General features: G+C 41.5%; 1 protein-coding gene across 3 annotated transcripts in view; it reads right to left on the bottom strand.

The window, feature by feature from the left end:
* Positions 1–22,627, bottom strand: part of SPAG6 (sperm associated antigen 6) — a 48,863-nt gene that overhangs the window by 3,098 nt on the left and 23,138 nt on the right. For 2 of the 3 annotated variants that reach the window (XM_083467529.1, XM_083467527.1), the window contains 6 exons: positions 20,153–20,358; positions 18,810–18,983; positions 13,734–13,886; positions 10,909–11,100; positions 4,753–4,869; positions 1,852–1,997 (listed from right to left, as the gene is read on the bottom strand). In XM_083467529.1, the coding sequence (XP_083323655.1) occupies positions 1,852–1,997; positions 4,753–4,869; positions 10,909–11,100; positions 13,734–13,886; positions 18,810–18,983; positions 20,153–20,358 (988 nt within the window). The remainder of the gene's footprint in view (positions 1–1,851; positions 1,998–4,752; positions 4,870–10,908; positions 11,101–13,733; positions 13,887–18,809; positions 18,984–20,152; positions 20,359–22,627) is intronic. The other variant, XM_083467528.1, reaches the window with a different exon arrangement.

A 22,627-nucleotide genomic window follows, 5' to 3' on the forward strand; every position in this document is an offset into this window, starting at 1 on the left:
TCTGAGTGCTATGTAAACAGAGAGTTTGCATAATTTCCCTCTTTCTGCTAGCAAATTGATGGTGTTCTCTCAACGAAACTACAATTCTATGCACACTTTCTTGGGAGCAAATCCCACTGAAACCAACAGGATTACTTCTGACTAAAAAGTGATGGGCTCAGACTATGTGCTTAACCTCCCCCTGCCAGTTAATATTGTACATCTTAAATCTTGAACACGAGATTAAAATAGACTGTCATGTTGATCTAGCACAGGGATCAGCAACCTTTTTCAGCTGTGGGCTGGTCCACCGTCCCTCAGAGCATGGGGTGGGCCGGACTATATATATATATTTTTTGGGGGGTGAACAAATTCCTATGCCCCACAAATAACTCAGAGATGCATTTTAAATAAAAGCACACATTCTACTCATGTAAAAACACGCTGATTCCCAGACCGTCCATGGGCCGGATTGAGAAGGCGATTGGGCCGCATCCGGCCCATGGGCCTTAGGTTGCCTACCCCTGATTTAGCACAAGGGTGGGGAAACCTATGACCCTCCAGATATTGCTGGACTCCCATCATCCCCAGCCAGCTTGGCCAATGGTCAGGGATGTTCTGAGTTGCAGTTCAGCAACATCTGGAAGGCCACACATACCTCTAGCACATCTGCCTACCAGGCCAGCATAATAAAATCTCTGACATCCACTTAATGATGTGCTCTGGTTTGGTGACAGAAGTTTAAGACACTGAACCATCGAAGGAATTTTCTTTTATGGGGAAATTCCAGATCATTTAATTTGATTCAGTTTGCAGGTGAAACTTTCCCGGCTCCAACAGGACTGAGTTACAGAATGCTATGGAAAATGCAGATGACCAGCAGAGGGAGTGCAATCGCATGGCATCTTAACAATCTGGAAGGAGCAATGGCCTGGCATAGGGATGGCCAACTTCTTCCCTCTTTGTTAGCACACAGCTGATTGGGAGCCCATTCAATTAGGCCTTCCTGGAGGAGGGATTATGGGAGCACAATGGGTCCGTTCCACTTTAGGAGCTTATGACTCAGACAGACAGGAAATTTGGAGGCTATGAAAGTCCCGAAACTAAGACAAACGGGCTACAGCCATGTCCCTTACATCCTACTCACAATTTTCTTTTGTGGACAGGATAAAATCATATTGACAGCCAGATACTACATGCGATCCGTAGCCTAGCAAATCTAAAATCCTGGAGGGCTATTCTGTCTGCTCTGAGTGGATTTGCAACTGGAGTCCATTCCTCACATTTTCATTAGTGTCAGAAGCTACCCTCTCTCTCCTGGAATTGGCTATCCAGCCCTTTGTGGTATGGTGGATGGACACTGTACAGAAAGTAGTGTTACTGCCTACTTTGTGAACATGCATCCTGAATATTGGGTCCAAGGACCTCAGGCCATCTAATAAGACTTCTAGGTATAACCCAGTACCTTTGTGTACTCAGGAGTTGATTCTATTAAAACCCTTTTTACCATCTGAGCAGCCCATCCCAATGCAGACCACATCACAAATTGCTTTGGGAACTCCACTCACTGTCATATGTGGCATGGCACTTTTCGGTGCGTAGAATATTTGTACATTGTTATTGTTATTTTGGATCTTGGCTAGAGTCCCTTTCAAAAAAACCCAGTAAGTAAATACAGTACACATAACAGAATACAAATGAATGATAAGAAGAAGAAGAAAAAGTCCAGTTACTTTGTTGTGCCCCTAACCCAATGTCAGACTGAAAGAGAAAGTCACATAGGAACTTAAATTGTATTTATAAATCTCTTGCATTTTGATATTGCTTTGCGGACAGCATAAATGAAAGTGCAGCATCGTTTCCCACCCTTACCTGACTATTTCCTCCGGATAACAATTGTTAATTGTGTAGATATACTCTTGAAGAAGTGATCCAGCCTCTGCTTTTATCTCCTGAACCTTTTTAAGGCCTCCACTCGTTACAAAAAGGCGCCGTGCTTTGGAATCATGGGGCAGAACCTATTTAAAATGAAGCATATAATAGTAAGAAATTCAGCATTTCTTTGCAAAGGTTATTATCTCCTGTGAAGTTTTAATATTAAAAACAAAATTGAGGGACACCAAGAGCACAATCTAACAGAACGCTCTCCTCTGCAAGCCTTGCTGAGACAAAATGGAGGAGGGAAAGGGAACAATAGCAAAGGCACTTGTCCAGAAAAACATACCACTGGACTGTGCCCAGAGAGTGAAGAAGAACTTCAGACTCTCACTGCTCAGGGCACTTTCATTAACAAGCAGGAGGCTTAAAGCAGTTTTTGCTCAAACTGATTTGTACACGACTGCAAAACCTACAGTGGTCAGCATGCATATCTGAATTACAAATGCCTCTCTTCTGCTTCCTGCTCCACATTAGCAATCCTGATCCTATGTGCACATTAATAGCAGGAAGAAGGTGCAAAGGCAACTTTAGCTTTGCAGATAAAAAATTCCCCAGTCAGATACAAAATATTCTGTTTTTTAAACTTGACATTCTCTTGACTAGCCTTCCCCAACCTAGTGCTGTCCAGATGTTTTCCAGTACTCTAAAACTCCTATCTCTGGCGGTTGACCATGTTGGCTGGAACTGATGGGAGTCAGAGTCCAGCAACATCTGGAAGCATCAGATTGGTGAAGGCTGCTCTGGACAGAAAGCCCACATCAGGATCTTACTGTCCATAGCAGCAATACAACCCATCATTTCAGCAGAAGCTTCTCTAAACTCAAACTGTTTTGTTCTGCTTAGCATGCATTTATACTAGCTTTTCCTCTTGATCTGATTCATGCCGTAACCCTCCTAATAAAATCTTAAAAGCACAAAGGTTATCCTTCATTTCACCTTCGCCTTTATGATTATTTCTAATAGTTTAAGGTCCACTGAGTATTGACACCAACATGTACCACTCAACAGAGAGACAGATTCAGCTGAGGCTACTAAGGGTAAGCTGCAGCACAGAATGGGATGTGGCAGGGAATGTATGCAGAGTTCTTTTGGCCCTGCTTCCCCCCCAAAAGCATCCTTGCCACATAGCAGAGAGCAAGGGATTACCATTGGGGTTGGGAGGGGGCAGCTCTCAAAATAAAGGGTGGTCCTTAAAACAAGAGTGATATGGTAAACTACGAAGCAGGGCTCCACTGGACTCTAATAAGTGTGCTGTTTCCAGTGCAGGGATTGCCTCTATTTAAATTCTCAAGTAAATTCTCTCTGCCCCCCTTTTTTTTTTGCAAGACTCGGGGCTCATCTATACTTCCACTTGTGTGCTGCAGTGAGAAAGCACAGTTCTGAGTTGTTTTCCCCTTGCCCCACTGCTTTCCAAGGGAAAGCCCACTCTTTAGCAATAGATCAGAACACATGTCAATCCAGGGGAAACCTCAATTGCCATTTGCTCCGATTGAGCGCTAAAGAGTGGTTTTCTCTGGGGAAAAGGACAAGAGGAAGTGTGGATAAGCGCTCAGAGCTCTATTTGGGTTAAGCAGTCTCAAGTGGAAATCTTGCCCTCATTTCTTTAAAAACTGCAAGAAGAACAAAGAAAAGCGGCTTGATTTCTTTCTTTTACATTTTTAATAATAATAAAAATAGGAAGGGTAAAACATAGTAGACAATACGTTTTTGAACAATAGCCCTGAAAAGTTACTGCATTATTAATATAAGCAGGCAGTTTATTGTAGTAAGATATATAGGGCTGAATTCTATTAGAGTTCCAAAAACTGATGAAGGGAGCCCCTTTTCTTATACATTTATTGGCTTGAGGTTTGCAGAGACAACAAAATATATTGTGGCTGGATTTCTTGTTTCCTGCATTTCCTAACTTCAGTTTATTCTAGAAAAACATTGACTATTCATTCCATCTGAGGCATAAAACCATGGAGTGTCATATTAAAAAACATGTTAAAGAAGAGGGGACATTGGTTGTCAGGGACTCAGGAGTTATGCACAGAGATGCAGTGGTCTGTGGTTGCAGGGGGTCAAAGACCCGTAACTAGTTCTGCAGCATAGTCCCTGTCTCTAGCATCCTATTGGCATGAAAGGGGAGCTTTTTAGCTACTGAGAAATCTTCCCATTCTTTGTGCTGACTGGAGCCAATCAGAGTGAAAGGAGGGGAGTCAGAATACATCCCTAGTTATTATTTTACAAGATTACTGCACAATCTTAGAAGGCAGCAGGTGGAGTTGTGAGAGGCCATGGCTGAGACTATTATGAAGGGGCCCTGTAATTCTGAATTTGCCGCTACACTACTGGTTATGTGAGCATGGGCCTGAGAGGGCAGGTTCATGCAAGCACTGCCCCTTGCACCTGGCAGGCAGTATGAAGCCTATGGATTAGACAGGCCAGCATATATAGCAAGGGCATTTTCCCTTCTTCCCTTGGCTTGATCTACAGAGCAAAGCCTTTTTCCCGCTGCACTCTTGGCTGTTCCCAGCAAGTGATTTCAAGTGTCCTCAACAAAACACTCCAGAACTGGATTCAGGTACAGCTGCCTGCACAGATGCACAAGAACAAGACCAAAAGCAGCTGTAACAAGCATCGCAACGCAGAAAGAAAGCAGCAGCAGCACAGAATGGTCTTTATTTCCTAAGTGTAGAGACCAACCTATGCCACTGTTGTTGTTGCTTTCTGTGCACAACAGCTGCCCTCGGCCCTGAGAGTGCTAATGTGCTCATCAAGCTACCCAGATTGGTTTTAGAAATGTTGGCCACGTATGGAGCCTTTAGGAAGTGTAAGCAAATGCCCATTTACCTTACTGAACTGGCCGACTATGTGCTTCAGGATGTTTGGAGGAGCATCATGCAATAAGGGTTCGAGCGCTGGCAGATGAGTGCACTTCTGCAGGATGTTCTTTAAAGCTTTCTTAGTCTATCAAAACACAAAACGTTTTCAGTAAGGCATTGGCTGACAATCATCACCAAGAAGTTACCAAGTCTGCTTGGAAAAACCCAGCCTTCTGTTATTTCTATAATGAATAAACTTGTAAGTATCCTCTCTAGATCCAGGAATCTTGAAAATGTTTCTTGTGCATCAAGTCTGATTTATTTTGGAAGGCAGTATGTTTATAAATAAGCAGATGCACACATTTTTTTTAAAAAGCCACAACCTAGTGAACTGTTCTGTGTTCTGTTATATCCCAATGAAATCAACGAGATTTAAACGTGTGTATCTTTCAACTTGCGTCAGATTGTGGGTGTTAAGTATTGCAGCCCCAATGGAAATGGAGGAGGAAGTCAAGGCACCAACTGAAATGAAAGGCCATGTTGTGTAAAACAGGTACCGTTTAGTGTAACGTACAGCCTACAGGTTTATTCAAATGGATCTTGACTCGGCATGGCATGAGGCAAGGACTTCATTGGCATTCGCCAGCTCCAATATTGTAAAAGTTGTCTGATGCAGATATGACCTAACTCTGAAATTCTCAAAGTCTGGTCCATGGATCACTGGTAGTCTGCAAGCTCCGTTCAGGTGATCCATGGAAAGGTTAGAGAACAAATGAAAAATACATGTGCTTAACCCAGCACAATTTGTTTTTTTCTGATGATCAAGGCTGTTTTGATCGGAGACGGATTTATTGGACAGACTAATAAGGTTCTGATCTAAGGCCTACAATTTTCATAATGCAGTGATGGTGTATTTCCTCCCTAGAAATCTGCAATTTAAGGGGGCCTGTCTCGGCAGCCTGGCACCTGTGATTTTCATAATTTGGTGCTGCTTTTGACAATGGTTTCAGTGAAAAAAATGTATTAAGTGGTCTACTGACACCCCTAGCAATTTTCAAGTGGTCTGGAGTCAGCAAAAAGGTTGAGAGCAGCTGACCTAACATGTACTTTGTCTCCTGCGACTCCACACATTCAGTATGCATTTCTGTAGTCCAAAATGGATCTTCTGTATCCTGCAGGGATACCTGTCTCTCCCTTGTGACTACCTGAGGCTCTACTAACCTCAAATGTAATTAGATAATGACATGATATTCTATCCCTCTGTACTAACGTTGCAAGTAGATTAAAATACTACAGTGACTAACAGCTTGTATCCAGCTTCCCATTCTTGGAGTTTTAAAGGCAGACACAACCGAGCTACCCACGGCTGGGTGTTTAAGCTCTTTGTGTGGTTAACTAACATTCACCATTCAATTAAACCAGAACGCTGTATTTGAATTGAAAGACATGAATTCAAATACATCAAGGACATCAAGGAAACAAGCAGCCAATCCAAACCATAATTTTAAATGTCTGGGGGAGTGTTTTAGGTCGGCAGTAATAGAGTAAAGATAAAGGTAAAGGGACCCCTGACCATTAGGTCCAGTTGTGGCCGACTCTGGGGTTGCGGCGCTCATCTCGCTTTATTGGCCGAGGGAGCCGGCGTACAGCTTACGGGTCATGTGGCCAGCATGACTAAGCCAGGAGCGGGGACCGAGCAACGGGAGCTCACCCCGTTGCAGGGATTCGAACCGCCGACCTTCTGATCAGCAAGTCCTAGGCTCTGTGGTTTAACCCACAGTGCCACCTGCATATAAGGTTCAGGGTTCAATAATAGAATCACAGAGTTGGCAGGGACCCCGAGGGTCAATGCAGGAATCCTGTCCACAGCCGTCCCTGGGTGGGTTCAAATCACCAACCTTCTCGTTAACAGCCAGATGCACTGACCCATTGCACCACACAGACCAATCCCTAGGTAGCTGCTACTGGTCAGAGTAGACAGTCCTGCACTAGATAGACTAATGGTCTTGCTCAATGTGAGGCAATTCCATATGTTCATATATCCTTGTGCCACAACAGTTCAAGCAGCATCATATGCAACATTAAGACCGAGTGACATCACTCTTCTCCCATTTGCCTCTTCCAGCCTTGCTGCATCAATTTTTCAGGTAGGCTTGCACTAATGTTATCAAGATAGACCCACCTACCTAACCCCTCTCTCTGTATCCCCTCTCTGCCTTTTGCAGTAGACAATCTATCAGGAATACCTCCTGTTTTCTAGTCCTTGTTTCTATTTTCAACTTAAAAGTTAGTATGAGTTTCTGGAGATGTCGGTCTACAGGGTTTGGCTCCTTCCTGAGGATCTGTGGAAACTTAGAATTTCTGAGAGCGATGGCTGGATGCATCTCTAGCGCCTATCAGATTCTACCAGTCTCCACCCATAAACTCAAATGACATCCAACTGTCATTTTAAGCATGTGCATGATCACCAAGGGCCAAACTAGATAAATGTGAAACACACAGATATATATATATATATATATATATATATATATATATATATACTAAATAGCATTGCAGCCAACCCTGCCCCCAATCAGGATCTGAACAGTGGCATGGAGGAATGAGATGTTAACTCTGCCCCCGCCCAAGTCCTGCAGTTCCAATTAAAATCCCTCCTTAAGGTGCTATTTGCTGCAAGAGGGGTGGGTCTATAGCTCATACTTGGCATGCAGAAGGTTACAGATTAAATAATGAATGTTTTCAGGGAAGCTTTTAATGTTTCATAGACTATTGCATTTTAATATTCTGTTGGAAGCCGCCCAGAGTGGCTGGGGAAACCCAGCCAGATAGGCGGAGTATAAATAATAAATTGTTATGATTATGATTATTATTGTGATTATTACTAAAGAGTCATGTAGAAGGTGGTGGGGAAGTCTTCTGCTTGATTCCTGAAGACTGCTGTTAGTCAGAATAAACAATACTGGGCCAGAGGGGGAAAGGGTCTGACCAGGCATAAGGCGATTTCCGAAGCAGTCTTTGACACCAGTGGCAACTTCATCCTCCCAGGTGCAATAGTAGCTTCAGGGGAGGGTTTTATTCATCAGGATTGCAGCACTGGGGCAGGGTGGGGGGTTGAAGGCCTCTCCCAGTGTGCCATGGCCTCAATACTGACTGGCTTCTGAGATCCGTGAAATGCACCCACACCTTTCACAAACGGAAAGGCACTGTGCTGGGTACAGCCTGCCATTTCACATACTGCAGCTGCTGACACATATTTTGAACTTCTGGCATATTGTAATAGAGTTACATTTTTCTTTAAGCAAACACATCCTTGGCTTATTTATAAGACAGGCTACGACAAAGTAAACGAACATAGCATGCGGTAGGTGGAGGAGAGCCTTTTCCAGTGATAAAATAGGGGTGCGGGGAAAGGACTCAGATCCTTGGTATGGGAGCTGACATGTTATAAACATATATCTTCTTCTTTTTTTAAGTTGCAAAACACTAGCAAGAATGTGTTGCTCCAGTGCTGATGCAGCAGTGCCAATAGCTGACACCAACCTGGGACAGGAAATAGGCATGGACAACACCCAGCATTGCAAATGATTTCCCTTGCAGTAAACAGACTAGCATCCAGTCCCGTGTGCTTTTACACAGTGCAGTGTAGCATCACAGCTTGTAAACGAGCTTACATATGGATTAGGGTGCGGAGAACTTTCAAATTACCTAAGCGTGTAAATGCATCAAGGCCTGGGATAGTTCCCTCTACCCTGTGGATGGTATGATGCTTACTTGGTCAGCAAGAAGCACCTGAGAAAAATGGACGGCCCTGACCTGTACAGATTCCAGCAGTCAGCATGGGCAGGTGGCCCTGACCTCTCCTCCTCCACTGCCCCCTGCGGTGGTGAATGCTGCAAACAGTGATGGCCTGGGCACAGTGAGTCATTTAACCTCAAGACTTGATTATTGCAATGAACTCTATGTAGGATATCCTTGGGTCATAGTCTGGGAGCTGCAGCAAGTGCAAAATGCTGTGGATAGGCTGCTGGTGAAGAGAGACTACTACTAACACCTAATTCCAGAGTGTAAAAGCTAACACTAGCTGCCCATATGTTACCAGCCCAAGTTCAAGGGTCCCATATTAATTTACAAGGGTCTTAACAACTTGGGTCTCGGATTCCTTAAGGAACACCTGGTTCCTTATATCCCTGCCCAGTCACTGAGATCATCAGTGAAGGCTCTTGTTAGTGGCTCAGAGGCATGGCTGGGGTCCACTAGAAAGCATGCATTCAGTATTATGGGCCTGATTCTGTGAAACTCCCTCCCAGCTGAGATCAGATGCTTGACGCAGACCTTTCTATTCCAGCAGGCATTTGAAGGAAATTTCATCTTTTTCTAATTAATTTCAATTTATTCTAGTCACTGTAAGGTTTTTTCCATTTTATAAACAGCACTTAGAAACTTCAGTGATTATGTAGTATATAAAAAGCTGAAATAAAATGAATATAAATAATCAGCTACCACAATTGACAGGCAGCTACCCAAAAAAGCAGCTAGAAGCTGCGCTCTGCACAGGTTTATCCCATGCCATAACCCCAGCTGTGGAAAAGGCCAAGAAAATCCAGGAAGCCCTTGTTGTAATAAGAGATTTCCCCTCATGTGGTTCTCCTATGCTTGGAATGAATTATGACTCCTGGTTTCAGAGAGGCATGATTTGTAGCTCCTTGGATGGCTGACCATCTGGGAAGGTATGTGTGCACAAACTACAGTAGCAAATGGAGCTTAAGAAAGGCAGAGCCAAGAAGAGAGAAACAGGAGAGAGGAGGAGATTAGATTGGTGGACTCTTGCTTGTGTGGCTCCGAATGTTTCCTGCGTGAGAGTGCAACTTACGCTCTTTGTTACTTTCCACGTGTCACTCCCCAGCCTGCACACTTCTAAGCAAGTTGATTTACACTTTACACTCCAGCTGCTATCCTCAAAAGGAAGCAAAAACCTAGAGAGGCCCCAAAACTTTCCATGACTCAGACAATATTATGTCATATCCTGTACAGCAGAAACAGTAAATACGAACGCTCTGATCTTAACTATATTTTTTTCTTGGAGGTAAGGCCCAATTGATATGTTACTGAAACACTGGGGGGAGCCACTTCCATATAGCTTCACCCTGTGCTTCTCTGGCAATGTCCTGGCCTATGTGCAAAGCAGAACGAAGGTGGTGGAATCCTGATGGAACAGAATGGACTGTACCATTGCAGATTACAGGTAGGGGGAATGACATTTCTGAATGTTCTCTGAAATACCATTTGCTGAAGTTTAAAACAAATCACTTTCAAGCAGAAAACAAGCACATCTTAAGTTTTCTTCCTGGTAATCAAGTTTTCCATCTGCAAGGAGTTTTGTTTTCACATAGTCTGAAGTGGTAATCTACTCTAACACCTCAGGACTCTTACCACCTCATTCTAAGGCATATATAGTGCAAATCAATGGAGGAACAAGATGGTTGAACCAAACAGTGTGCTTCCTTTACATGCAAGCACCACTTTTGGAGGTCTAGGAGATGCTCACATCAAAAGAAACTACGTTATGTGGCCCATTGATACTAAAGTTGCATGGGAAGCAGCCATGGGGAAATTGCTCTTCCACTGCTGCACTAATGCATAAACTGGCCATGTCCCACTGAGTGGGTGGGACTGCAACTCAGTAGAAGAGCACCTGACTCCAGCATCCCTAGTTAAAAGGGTAAGGTAGCAGGTGATGCTTGCCTAAGTCCCTAGGGAGAAGCTGCCAATCACAACAGACAATACTGGGCCAGATGAGCAAATAAACTGACTTGCTGTAACTACGGCAGGTTCCTATTTCATAGTGATACTTGCTTTCACATATGTAGCTTGAATCACAGCCTATGGGGATAGTATGGTTGAAGCAGAAGGTCTCTAAATGAGAATATTGTACCTTTAAAACAGCCTGGCACATCTACCAATTGTAGTTTGATAAAATGATAAAATTGTGCTAACGGATCTATGCAATTTAGCAGCAGCCATCTGGCTTACTATATATTCCCAGGCAGGGTGAGCAAATTGCCACCCATTCCCGGAAATCTAATACTTATTACCTTAGCACCAAACTGGTTGCTAACCCATAATCGAACGTTATTTGTTTTCTAGCCCACCCTGTCTCAAAGTGTCAGGCAAATCTACTTACTTTGACTTGAAGATCTTCTGAACTTTCAGGTGACATATACAGGGAAAGCAGCACAGGCAAGACATTTGCTACTGCAACAGCACGGGCATGTTCCGGAGTGTGTCTCCCAATCTGTCCCAAAGACCAGGCAGCTGCTGCCTTAATATGATCTTCTGGCTCTTCTGACAAGCACACTGCCAGCTGTGGAACCCCCTGTGGTATTAATCAAAAGCACAAAACACTATGAATCCAGGCTGGGTTTGGAGAACCTTGCAAAGATTGCTGGGGAGGGAGGGGATAGAATTAAAAGCTTCTCCCTTTCTCTGTATTTATACATTCTCAACTCAAAAGCACCTATGATGCCTCTGTCACTTGCACCGTCTGCAAGGATTACTCCTGAACGCTACATATTTAAGCATCAGAAGAATATTAAATCTGCAAATTTATCCGAGATAAGGGCTGTTAGAGCTGACACGTTTATTGCTTTCCAAAGGATTCAGAGAGCAGGTGCCACAGTTCAGGCAGAAAGCAGAAAGCAAAGCTGGCGCTTTTATCAGGCACTGAAATTCCAGGGTTTCAGGTTTCTTTCCCAGGTTTCCTGGAAAGCAACCAAGCACTGCCTCTGTGCCCCCTCCGTTCATTTCAAGAAGACTTGCAGGAGGCTGCCACACAAGCCTCACATAAATGAATGGATGGGGGGCAGCCATGATGCTTGGAGGGAGCAGGGTGTTTCTTCCACCACTCCAAGCAGGATATTTAGGTCCTTTTTACTTGCTTTTCTTCATTTGCTCCACACAATGCCATTAAACACAACTAACAAGTTATTATTATTGTGAGCGTTGACCCTTACAGATGTATATTGGAACTTTCATCAGTCAGGTTGGCTTTTAGTCCTGACAATTTTATAATTAGAACACTTTGGTGTGTTTTTTTTTAAAAAAGCATCAATATATTCTACTAACCACCAGGAACCATTTGATACATTTTTTTTAAGGGAGAGGAAAACACAATAGCATCAATACCTATATTGCTCACAACGCAGTGAAATATTACATTTTCTTCCTCACTGTCAGGTTATCTAGCAACCCTCATCTCAGACACAAAAGCTTGCTTAGCAGTCTAGCCATTTCAAATAAAGCAATGCAGGAAAACCAAAAGAGAAGAGCATTCACAAGGGTTCAAAACTGCAAGTCATTTCATGATGGAACAGAGCATAAATGTGTTTCACTTTTTTGCAGCATTTAATTCCCCACCACACACACTTTAAATGTACCACAGCAGGAGCAAAGCAGGTACATATTTGTTTTATGAATTCTTATTTTGAAGAAATTTAAAGTGAGACATCAAATATTTATTCTAAGAAGCCAATTGCCAATTTTGTTTCTACCATTTAGAAAAACAACTCGATTAGCATCTCATGAAAATGCAAGACTGTGCTAGCAAACTAATCCATAACCTTTCTTAAAACAAAAAACAAAACCCAAGGCCCTGCTATTCCACTGCATTCCAGGCACAATGAGTAAGAGCATGACTCTGGTTATGGAACACAAATTAATACATTCAAGTGATTTTTTTTGCTTTAGAAACACAAACACCCTACCTTTAAGTGGACACAGTTATCATATTTCAATGACATTTTTAACAATAAATTTCTTTCTGATTTCTTTAATGCTCCCCAAATAACTCTGGACATCATTATCTCTAATTCTTTAAAAAGAATTATGAAAGTTATTAAATAAACAAAGGCACAATCCAGCCAAATGTAGACACTGATTTAACACGGACTCTCTCTCTCTCTCTCTCTCTCTCTCTCTCTCTCTCTCTCTCACACACACACACACACACACACACACGGGGGGGGGGGGGAGAGGGAGAGAGAGAGAGAGAATTAAATATGTGCATAACTCTCCCTTTGAAATCAACAGGATTTAAAAATGTTTAACTCTGGCAGAATTGTGCTAAAAATATTCTTTCTAAATTGGGATTAAACAAACACCTTTTTTCTAAAGATTTTACACATAATCTTTTAAATACAACTTAGAATTTTTATGAATAGGTTATAAGTGGGATACAAAGTTCATTCTTTTGGAAGCAAGAGCCACTGAAACCAGCAAGGCTGGTATCTAATTGTGTTTAGATTACATAATGAAAGAAGAATTCCAGTTGAAGTGTGAAATGTTATTTTCATCCCTGTCCTACAGTTCATGAAAAACATCCAAGATGTTTGGATCAGTAGCTAGCCTATATTCATTTGCTTTTCCGGTTGGTTTACAGTGTCAAGAGGGTACATGAGATTTATGTTTGTTTTGTTTGTTTGTTTACATTGGGTTGCATCCTATGGTGGCTTTGCCTTAGCAGATAGGGCTTCCAATTGTACAATCCAGATTTTTGCCAACCTCACCTATCCAACACAATCCTCTGCAACATATCCCATACTGTTCTGGAGGGTCCCTGATTCTTCAGAAGCAGCTTTTCATGTGGAACTTAAGTGGAAAGGGAGTGATAGGCAAAAACTGGGTTTTCCACCTTAACTGAAAGGAAGCATTTTCCAGCAAGGTAAAGCCAACATTGGATGCAAGCCATTCATATCCCACCTTTCCTTCAAGGGACTCCAAACAGTGCACATGGGCTGCCTAAGAGGTAGTGACCAGCCCAAAGACACCCAGTGAGCTTCATGGCTATCAGGGGATCAAAACGTTAATGAAAAACAAACTTGTATTCTTTGTCTTCAGCATCCTCACCAGTCTGATGAACACATTGTTGTGACACCTAGCCTGCACAGCCACGCGCATATGCATCATCTTCTCAGAATCTCATTATGATTATAGCAACCAGCAAGAACTAACCTTTGAAATGATCACTGCCATGGCCAGGTTCTCCGAATGAGCTGCCACATAGCCCAGCATCATGATACCAGGAAGTCTAACATTTCCTTTGCAGCAACCAACACAGTCAATGACAGCAGCAACTCCCCCTGCATTCACTATGAGTTGTGAAAGCTGAAAACAGATAAATCAGAAAGGATTTCAAGTAACTGTCAAACAGTGCAGTCAAGCAGTCTATGGCCAAGTGACTCCATCCCTATTGATGCATAACAAAAAATAATTTTTTTAAAAAATAAGCCATTCTATTCATATGGATATAATTGAGCTGAAGAAGCCCCTAGTGCTTAATCAGCCACATTATATGCTAAACAGATACTTACAGATGTATTCAAATTAGCAAAGTATAATACAATGCAGCCTTCCACTGAAAGGATGGAGAAACTGTGGTCCTCCAAATGTTACTGAACTATAACTCCTATCATCCCTGACTATTGGCCATAGGGCTGAATTCACAATATCAGGAGTGGAACAGGTTCATCATCTTTGTTCTACTGGCCCTAGCAACCAGGGCAAACCCATTTTGCTCCGCAGAAATCTTACGGTGCAGCTGAAGACAAGGAGCTTACTAGTAAGCATTGGGATGTATTGATTTGTAAGTGAATAGCTAGATTTGATTATTCTCGTGGATTCAGAGGTTTTGGTCCACAAGGACTTTCCCATTTGCTTCAGTGGAAGAGCAGTGCTGCACACACAAAAGGGGAGTATATTTAAATACATCGTTACATATGCAACACATAAGGAGTTACGGCGTAGGGTGTAAACCACTGTCACCCACAGGCATATAGATGCCCCTTTTGTTCAAGATATGTGCATAAGCAACAACCTATATGAATATTGGTTCATCTAGGTCCGTGCTGTCTACGGTGACTGTCAGCACTTCTCCAGGGTTTTGGACAGGAATCTTCCCCAGCCCTATCTGGACATGTCAGGAGTTGAACCTGGGATATTTTACATGCAAAGCATATGCTCTACCACTGAGCTATGGAAGTGCTTGGTATACTTCCTAATAAAGGGTAAGGCAAGCCTAAATTTATTTCAGTGGGTTTAAGCACATTCAAACATTTAGGACTATGCCTATACACTAAATGCAGGCCTGTTCACATTCCTGGGTGTCTACATGTGCACTGTGCTGTGTAAAATGTAAACTCTGAAAGTTTCCAGCTCTTATCAAGCAAAGTTTGAAAATTATATTGTCTGTGGAATTAAAGCAGAGCTATGGAAAAAGCTTGTGCGGGAATAGGATCCCGAGGATCCTATTCTTTCTCCCACTGACCTGCTCTTTAGTGTCCTCTCTTTCTTGCCACAACTTCTTTCCAAATTACTCTATTTTTTTTCAAAAAGACATGGCCAATTGGGGATGGGAAGGATTAAGTCAAATTTATCATGGACAAATGAATGAAAAGCTGAACATTCTGAGAACAGAATGAATGCTCTTGGTTTAGCATTCAGAGCCTTGCTTCCTTTTTAAGGGTGAACATTCCCAAGAACCCTGGTAAGCGAAGGTGTGTTGAGGCACCGCTGGAGTCCTAAGAAAACTGGATGAAGATTATTTAAACCCAATACAAAACTCATTTAGCATTTTTAGGTTTTTTTATTTTCATCCCTACCTGAAAGGTTCAGTGTTAATCCCAAGAGAGAACTCACTCAATAGTAATCTTGACCTTTAAATTAGCCTAAATAGGATCTTGCCCCCACCCCAAATACTTCCAGAAAATATTCATTCTCTGGCTTTGGCATGTATCCAAGAGGAGGTAATTGGAAAGAGGCCATCAAGAATATGCTTTCATCACACAGACAGAATTGCCAGCTTTAATTTATCACATTGCCACCCTGCCTTTTCTCTAAGGAGCTCAACGTGACATCCACAGAGTTTTATCAATTCTGTATTTACAACAATCCTACCAGGTAGGTTAGGCAGTGAGGCCAAAAGCCACATATGTGAATTTCACAGCCACCTGGGAGCTTGAACCTAGCTCTCCAAGCATGCATTCTCCTTCTAACTTAAATTATAACAAAACTAGGAGAGGAAACTATAGACACAGCTGTCTGGAACTGTTTAATCTAAGACCTTATAGGTTAAAATCAGCACCTTGAAGTGTGCTTGCAAAGCAAATTAAAAGCCATCGGAGCTTTTGGATCAGTGATGCAAAGTGTCCCCAGCAACTGTGTTCTCTTTTTTTCAAAACAGTCTCTAAAAGCAGAACACTGTAGCAGTTAGTGAACATGTTTCACCACTGAGAAAGGATATTCATCATGGGTGTAGCCAGGATTTATTTTAGAAGGGGCCTGGCTTTATGGGGGGTGGGGCAGAATTGAGTTATCTGCGACAGATTTGGTCAATTAAGTATTTTTAATTATTTACTTGATTTGGTGGGGGTGAGGAGGCAGCTACACCCATGATATTCATGGAAGCATAGCCTGCACAAATTTACTTAAAAGTTCCACTGAAATCCATGGACTTGTACACACATCACTGTGCAGGACTGCATCCTTAATGGATTTTTTAAATATGCTTTTCCAAGAGTCTGCTTATGCCACTACTTCTCAAGACTATACTCTTATCACAGTGAAGAAACCTTCAAACAGACTTTTCTTTTAAAAAAAACCTATCTCTACATATGTCTATCTAAAATGAGAGCCTTATCAGAGACCCTATTCTGGGGTACGCTGCCCATCCAATGTTTTGTGGATGGCTACTGGGGAAAGGGCCTTTTCATTGGAGGTGCTCCAATTGCGGAATGCTGTCACCAGGGAGGCCTGTCTACAGAAGGTTGCCAGATTTGTAGGGGTTCTGCGCAGTGGTCCCCGGAGTGGTCCCTACAGTACTGCTGAGGTTGGGCACCCACAAATTTACCCGATGGCAGCAGTGGCACAGAAAGCAGCAGAGTGTGTGAGCAACAGAGAAACATCAGTTGAGAAACATCTGCAGCCACCACCAACTTAATTTCCCCAGAAATTTCCCCAGAATGTCTCTGGGCCCCACCTCAGAAGCTGGAGGGATTCTGGGGATATTACTATGGTGGCTACAGCTTCCTCACCTCATGGTTCTTTTGCAGAGTGCTGTGCTGATTTTTTTTATATATAAGGAAGCTGAAGTCTACAGCAGTGGACCTGGCATTGGCCTCACCATGCTGGGGGCTGACACCAGACCTATTTGCCTGACACCTATACTGATGGCATTTGGGCACCAGGCAAAGACTTTTTAAATTTTATTTTACTTCAGTTTGGTCTGTTTTATATTGGCGGGGCTTATGGGTTTCATACCGCTCCTGTTGATTTTACTGTTTTAGTTTATTTCAAAAGTTGTACATTTTAAATTTATTTTGCTGCATTTCTAAATTTTGTAACTGTCCTCAGAATTTTATGGCAGGGTGGGTTATAAATCCCTCAGATAAATAAATAAAGCCATTTTCTCCCCTTTTTCGAGGGCTATTTACTCAAGCAACTCAATTGAAGATAAATAAATCTGCTTTCCAATATTTAATAGCCGCCTCTCTGGCTAGCATTTAAAGTCATACAAGGGCTGTGCACTGCTTTAATTTTTAACAAGACCAGCCAGCCTGACAAATGAAAGCCAAACAGTGAAACTAATACTGTGCGTTGTTTCAATTTGGCTTCATCATTTGATGCCAATTTTGCTCGCTGAATCGCTTTGGAAAACTAACTGTGTATATGTAGTACGCTGTCCTTTGAAGAACAAGTATCAACAGGACTCTCTCAAGATCAAATCCTACATCCGAGAAAAGGCCTGGTGGGAAATAAATCCTCGGCGCTGGAGCGCAATACCAGATTCATCTACAGAGTCTGCTCCAGCCTGCAACCCAAGCAGCCCCTCCCCCTCCCAATCCTCTGCTTCAAATGCATGAGCTTTGAGAAGCAGAGCGAGGACTCCTGTGGAGATTGTGCTCCTGTGGCACAAAGGAAGTTTTGACTACAGCAAGGATTCCCCAAATCCTTCCTCCTCCCCCCACCCCCAGCAGCACCAGAGCTACGGAAAGCAGCACCTCTCACATTATCCCTGTGGCATCTGGGGGGTTTTCCCTAAAGCCCCAGAGCACCTGAAATAATGAGAATATCGGATTTCGACGTGGGGTTTTGTGGCTTAAATTAATAAAAAGCTCTCAATAATGAGACCCTAGTGTGCTCTAAATGTTCACGAACCACAAGAGGGGGGGCTCCCCCTCACACACACTCTTGTTTCTTTACAATCTTCTCAGCCTAGTTGATAATATTTCAACACTGGGGGTTTTTTAAAGTCAAGTTTTGGAGTATTGAGGTTCCGCAACGTTTGCAGAAGAAATGTAAGGAGTAACGTCCCAAACCTGACATGTGGAGCCCCACATTTGTTTCAGAGGGAATCTGTGCAAGACAATTATGCAGTATGTGATTCACTGTATTTAGTTCAATGGAGGCAGATGGATCTCACTCAGTTATCAGTTTATTTTTACTTTACTCCATAGTCCATGCACTGAGCTTAACTCAGATCTGCTCAAAAACATGATGTAGAATTCAGAGATTTTCACATCAGTATACAATAAGCATTTTAAAGGTAATGTAAGTATTAGTATCTTGCTAGGGCAGCACATTAAAAAATGGATTTCACACTGATTGGACATTCTGAAGGGGCCACGTCGAAAAAACTGAGGGGCCACAATTCAACGCACCCTGAAACATGCTTAAATCTATTGATTTGAGAGATCTTAACAGCACTTATCTGTGTGTTGAATGGTAGTTTAAGAAAAAAAAACACTTCATAATTGCCTTCCCTACACTCTCCTTTGTGTCCTAAACGTTAAGAATACTCTCCATAATGAAACCCACAAGCAAGGAAAGCCTATTTTGCCCATTTCCCTATTTGTATTCCAAACACATTCAATAACAGCAACAAACATTTCCTCTCTTTTTTTTTCCACCAATGGAAATTCCACAGAGCTTTTCACTTTGCCTAATGACAGAATAATACTGGGAATTTTTAACATTTATTTAAAGTATACACACTAATAACATGACCTTGTATTTGCATTCTCAAGGTTTTACCTCAGGCGTATGCCTTGCTATCTCTCTAATTAGAGTTGCGGCATTTTTCTTGACATATTCATCCGAGTCCTTCAGGCATGTGAGTACAACAGGGAAAATTTCTGCTTCAACCACCATTTCTGCCAGATCCACAGAATGCTTTGCTATCTGGCTGAGAGCTGAGAGCACCTGACGCTGGTAAATAGGAAGGATTGTTTTATAAATGGCTTATTGGGCAAACACTTTACAGACGCACACACACACACACACATAGAACAATATAAAAAAAAGAAAACTTCCTCTCATGCTGTGAAAGAATGAAACCACCCACAACTTTTACAAAACTCGCAGTCCTCCTAGTGTAACAGCAACAAACAAACAAAATATAATTATCAAGAAAAACACATTTACTTAAAGACAGTCTCATTAAGTTCAGAGGGGCTAGTTTTGAGTAAATAAAATATGGAATCAGAGTGGAAGAAAATGCACTCATGCTACAAGAAATTCAAAACAGAAGACATGCAGTTTATTGGTCTCATTTAAAAGCATTACACATGAAGTAACTGCTTTTTTCTTTTAAGTAACAAAGTACAGACCCCACAATTTTTCATCAGCTGTTATAATTTAAATTTTAATATCTGAAATAACAATATTTTTTTTTAAAAAAAACTATTTTAATTAAACATGCATGTGGAAAACGCCATTTGCTGTTAATTGGCATAAAATACCATATTATTAAAAAGACAAAGGAAGCTGAGGTCCTTTAAATAACTATCCAGTTTATTGTGTCATGATTTTCTGTAGAAAATAGCTATGAAATTAAACAGTAAAAAAGAAAACATATATATTATGAGAAACCTACAGTCCTGTACCAAGTTTCTCAGCTGATTTAGTAGGAACCAAGTACCACTAAAAGAAATGAAACTATGACCAAATGCATGTGCTTAAGAATGCAGAATTACCATTTTAAGAACCCCATTACAACACTTCACACTATATATTAGACCTACTGAATCAATGTTAGGAAGGTTTCAAATGTAAAGAAAATACCACTGTACCTTGGACTAGCCCTTGAGATAATTATCACAGATATCTGAATATGGACTGCTGATTAGAAACAAAATAATCTCAACATTTAAAGGTGAGTGGGCTCATTTTTTCCCCACCAGTTATTTCCACTATGTATGCAGAAGTCACATTAAAAGCAGTCGGATCTCTACAATAGTCAAGTTAGCTAAGTGTCTTTTGGGATAAGAGTCCTTTAGAATCCAACATTTAGATTAATACATTTTTTCTCTCAACACGCCATCACAGCTGAAAATGGGTTCCATGTCATGAGAAGGGGGAAATAGTTTGAAAAGTACCTTTAGTTTGGCATCGGGGTTGAGGATCATCTGAGCCAAGTGAGCAATTGCCCCCGCGTCCACAACCGTCTGTGCTAACTCCGGAGAATGCTTTGAAACATCACTGAGCGCGGAAGCTGCAATCCTTCTCAAAGCAATCTCTGGCTCCTGGATACAGAGGACTAAGAGAGGAATGGCTCCAGCATCCACCACAGCCTGTGACAGTTCTGTTGGTCCAATGAAAGTAATTAAGCGAGTATGGGTGACTGACCCTTGTGCGAGCCATTTTTCACCCTGACAGATACAGCAGGAGGGGGAGAGGGGAGGGTGTACTTCAGTGCCTTGACATCTGCATTTCAAATCAGCCCTCCTAGTTTCATAAACCATGTGGACCAATCCTTGGCTGAAAAGAATACAGGTCAATAGATGGACCTCCATTTACATGTACACATTTGAGGTAGATTAGGCTGAAATGGTTTCGTTACCGTGTGTGTGTGTGTGTGTGTGTGTGTGTGTGTGTGGTGTGTGTTTAAAAAGAGTAAGCAGATGTCAGCTGTTTAAGCCCTGACTGTTGGGGCACTGATCAATAGGCAAGCAGTTTCTGCACAGCTAACAATAAAGAAAAGCCAAAATGCCAAAACGTGTCCCCCTCTCCCACAAAGCTAATTTAGATGGCATTAATCCCCATTCGTATACGAAGCAAAAAAATAACATGCCTAAATAAATGCCCTCAATTTTTAAAAAGAAGAAATCTATATATAATAGTATACTCCACTGCAAAATCTGGCTTGCTAATTTTGGACATCAAAATGCTCTTTCGCTCTTTCTTTCTTTCTTTCTTTCTTTCTTTCTTTCTTTCAACAGTGCATTCCTCATCAGTAAACTACCAATAACCGTCTTTCCCTACATTAAATCACTGCAACAGACAGTTGCATTAAGCTGCCATGGCCAGTTGCTTGCATCTTAACCCAAGAACCCACAATTAACTGATATAGTCAGCGTACTGTTATAGCAGAAATTCATTACCCTCCCTCCACATATTTGTCATTAGCTTCAGTACTGAAGTAGAAAATTGCGGGATAGCAAATGCATGGAATAGAACAAGGGCTATTTTTGGAGATGATGAAAAATGAACACAAACCCCATTAATTTCAAATGGGCTATTATAGGTTCTTAAATAAGGTTTTGTTAGGTCCTCTCCTTGTTATGCACATACTCTCTTATCTTTAACATTTAACCTGCCTTACACTGCCATGGCAACAAATAGCTGTTGTAATTCAAGGATTCAACTTTGATTTTGCATTTACAGTCCATCAATCAAAGCCTTCAGTGGAACTTTCCCAATCACCGTGTTATAACCACAAACTTGGATTCTCTACTGATGTGCTTGCTCATGGCATATTTTATATATTTTATTATTATATAGATAGTTACTAAAGAGCACCATTCAGCCAAAATGCTCCAGTCCTCCACATTAGAAACAGGGTTTGACACAGGGTTTGAAATCTAAATAAATTGGTGGATTTTATAATTTAAAGGTTTGATAATCTGCAGTCCTGAAAGTTTTTTAATTTACTCTTGGATGTTCTTATTTGGTTTTGTATTATTCATATAGTAACAGCCATTGGCTACAATCATTAAAAATCTGACTGATGGTATTGTATTTTGCTTAAATAAGATACCTATACAACAATGAAACTGAACAATCCAAACAAAAATCTAAAAAGGATCTTAAGCTAATAGGCCAGTGCATTTAATTAATAGGCCTTTGCTTGAATTGTTGCTCTTTTAGTATGTTGCTGTTAAATACTATAGGGTTATCTGAAGAGATGTCTGACTTGTGACTTCCCTCTTTTCCCATGTGTCAAGCCAACTTGTAGATAAAATATAATGAATATGATCTCATCTTAAAACAGAATATTGAAAATATTCTCGTTTACATTTACAGATTTGAAGAGCTCTGTCATAAGTTTAGGTACATGCATGTTTATGTGTAAAAGCTTATTTTCCCTTTCTCAGAAAATGAATACTATATAGATTTTGCATTGTTTATCACACTCCAGAAACAACACTATTTCACTCCAACACCCACAACCTAGATGAAGAAGGGGATGGTGGTGGTGGTGGAGGGATTTTTTAAAAAAGAATTAGGCTATGGGAATTAATTCTAGTTCAGGGGAAAGGCACAGAAGGGTTCTGAACAAAGAATGTTAAGTTTAAATAAAGGAAGCAGATGGAAGACCTATGTGAGGTGATACAAGGGAAATATATATATTATAAATCAGATTGTATCATTCCCCGTAAGAGTGAACTTAGGAGGTCAAATGCCTGTCAGAAAGCGAAATGGAGTCATGCAAGAGTAAGCCAGCAATTTTTTATATATTAAAAAAACCCTGGCATTGTAGAAGTATATAAACGTGTAAGTTAAAATTTAAAACAAACATTGTCTGATTAGGATCTACAAGCTTCCAGGGTGTACATAATGTTTAGGTGTCA

This window comes from Podarcis liolepis (genome assembly GCF_965112155.1).
Source record: "Podarcis liolepis genome assembly, chromosome: 12".
Taxonomy (NCBI): Eukaryota; Metazoa; Chordata; class Lepidosauria; order Squamata; family Lacertidae; genus Podarcis; species Podarcis liolepis.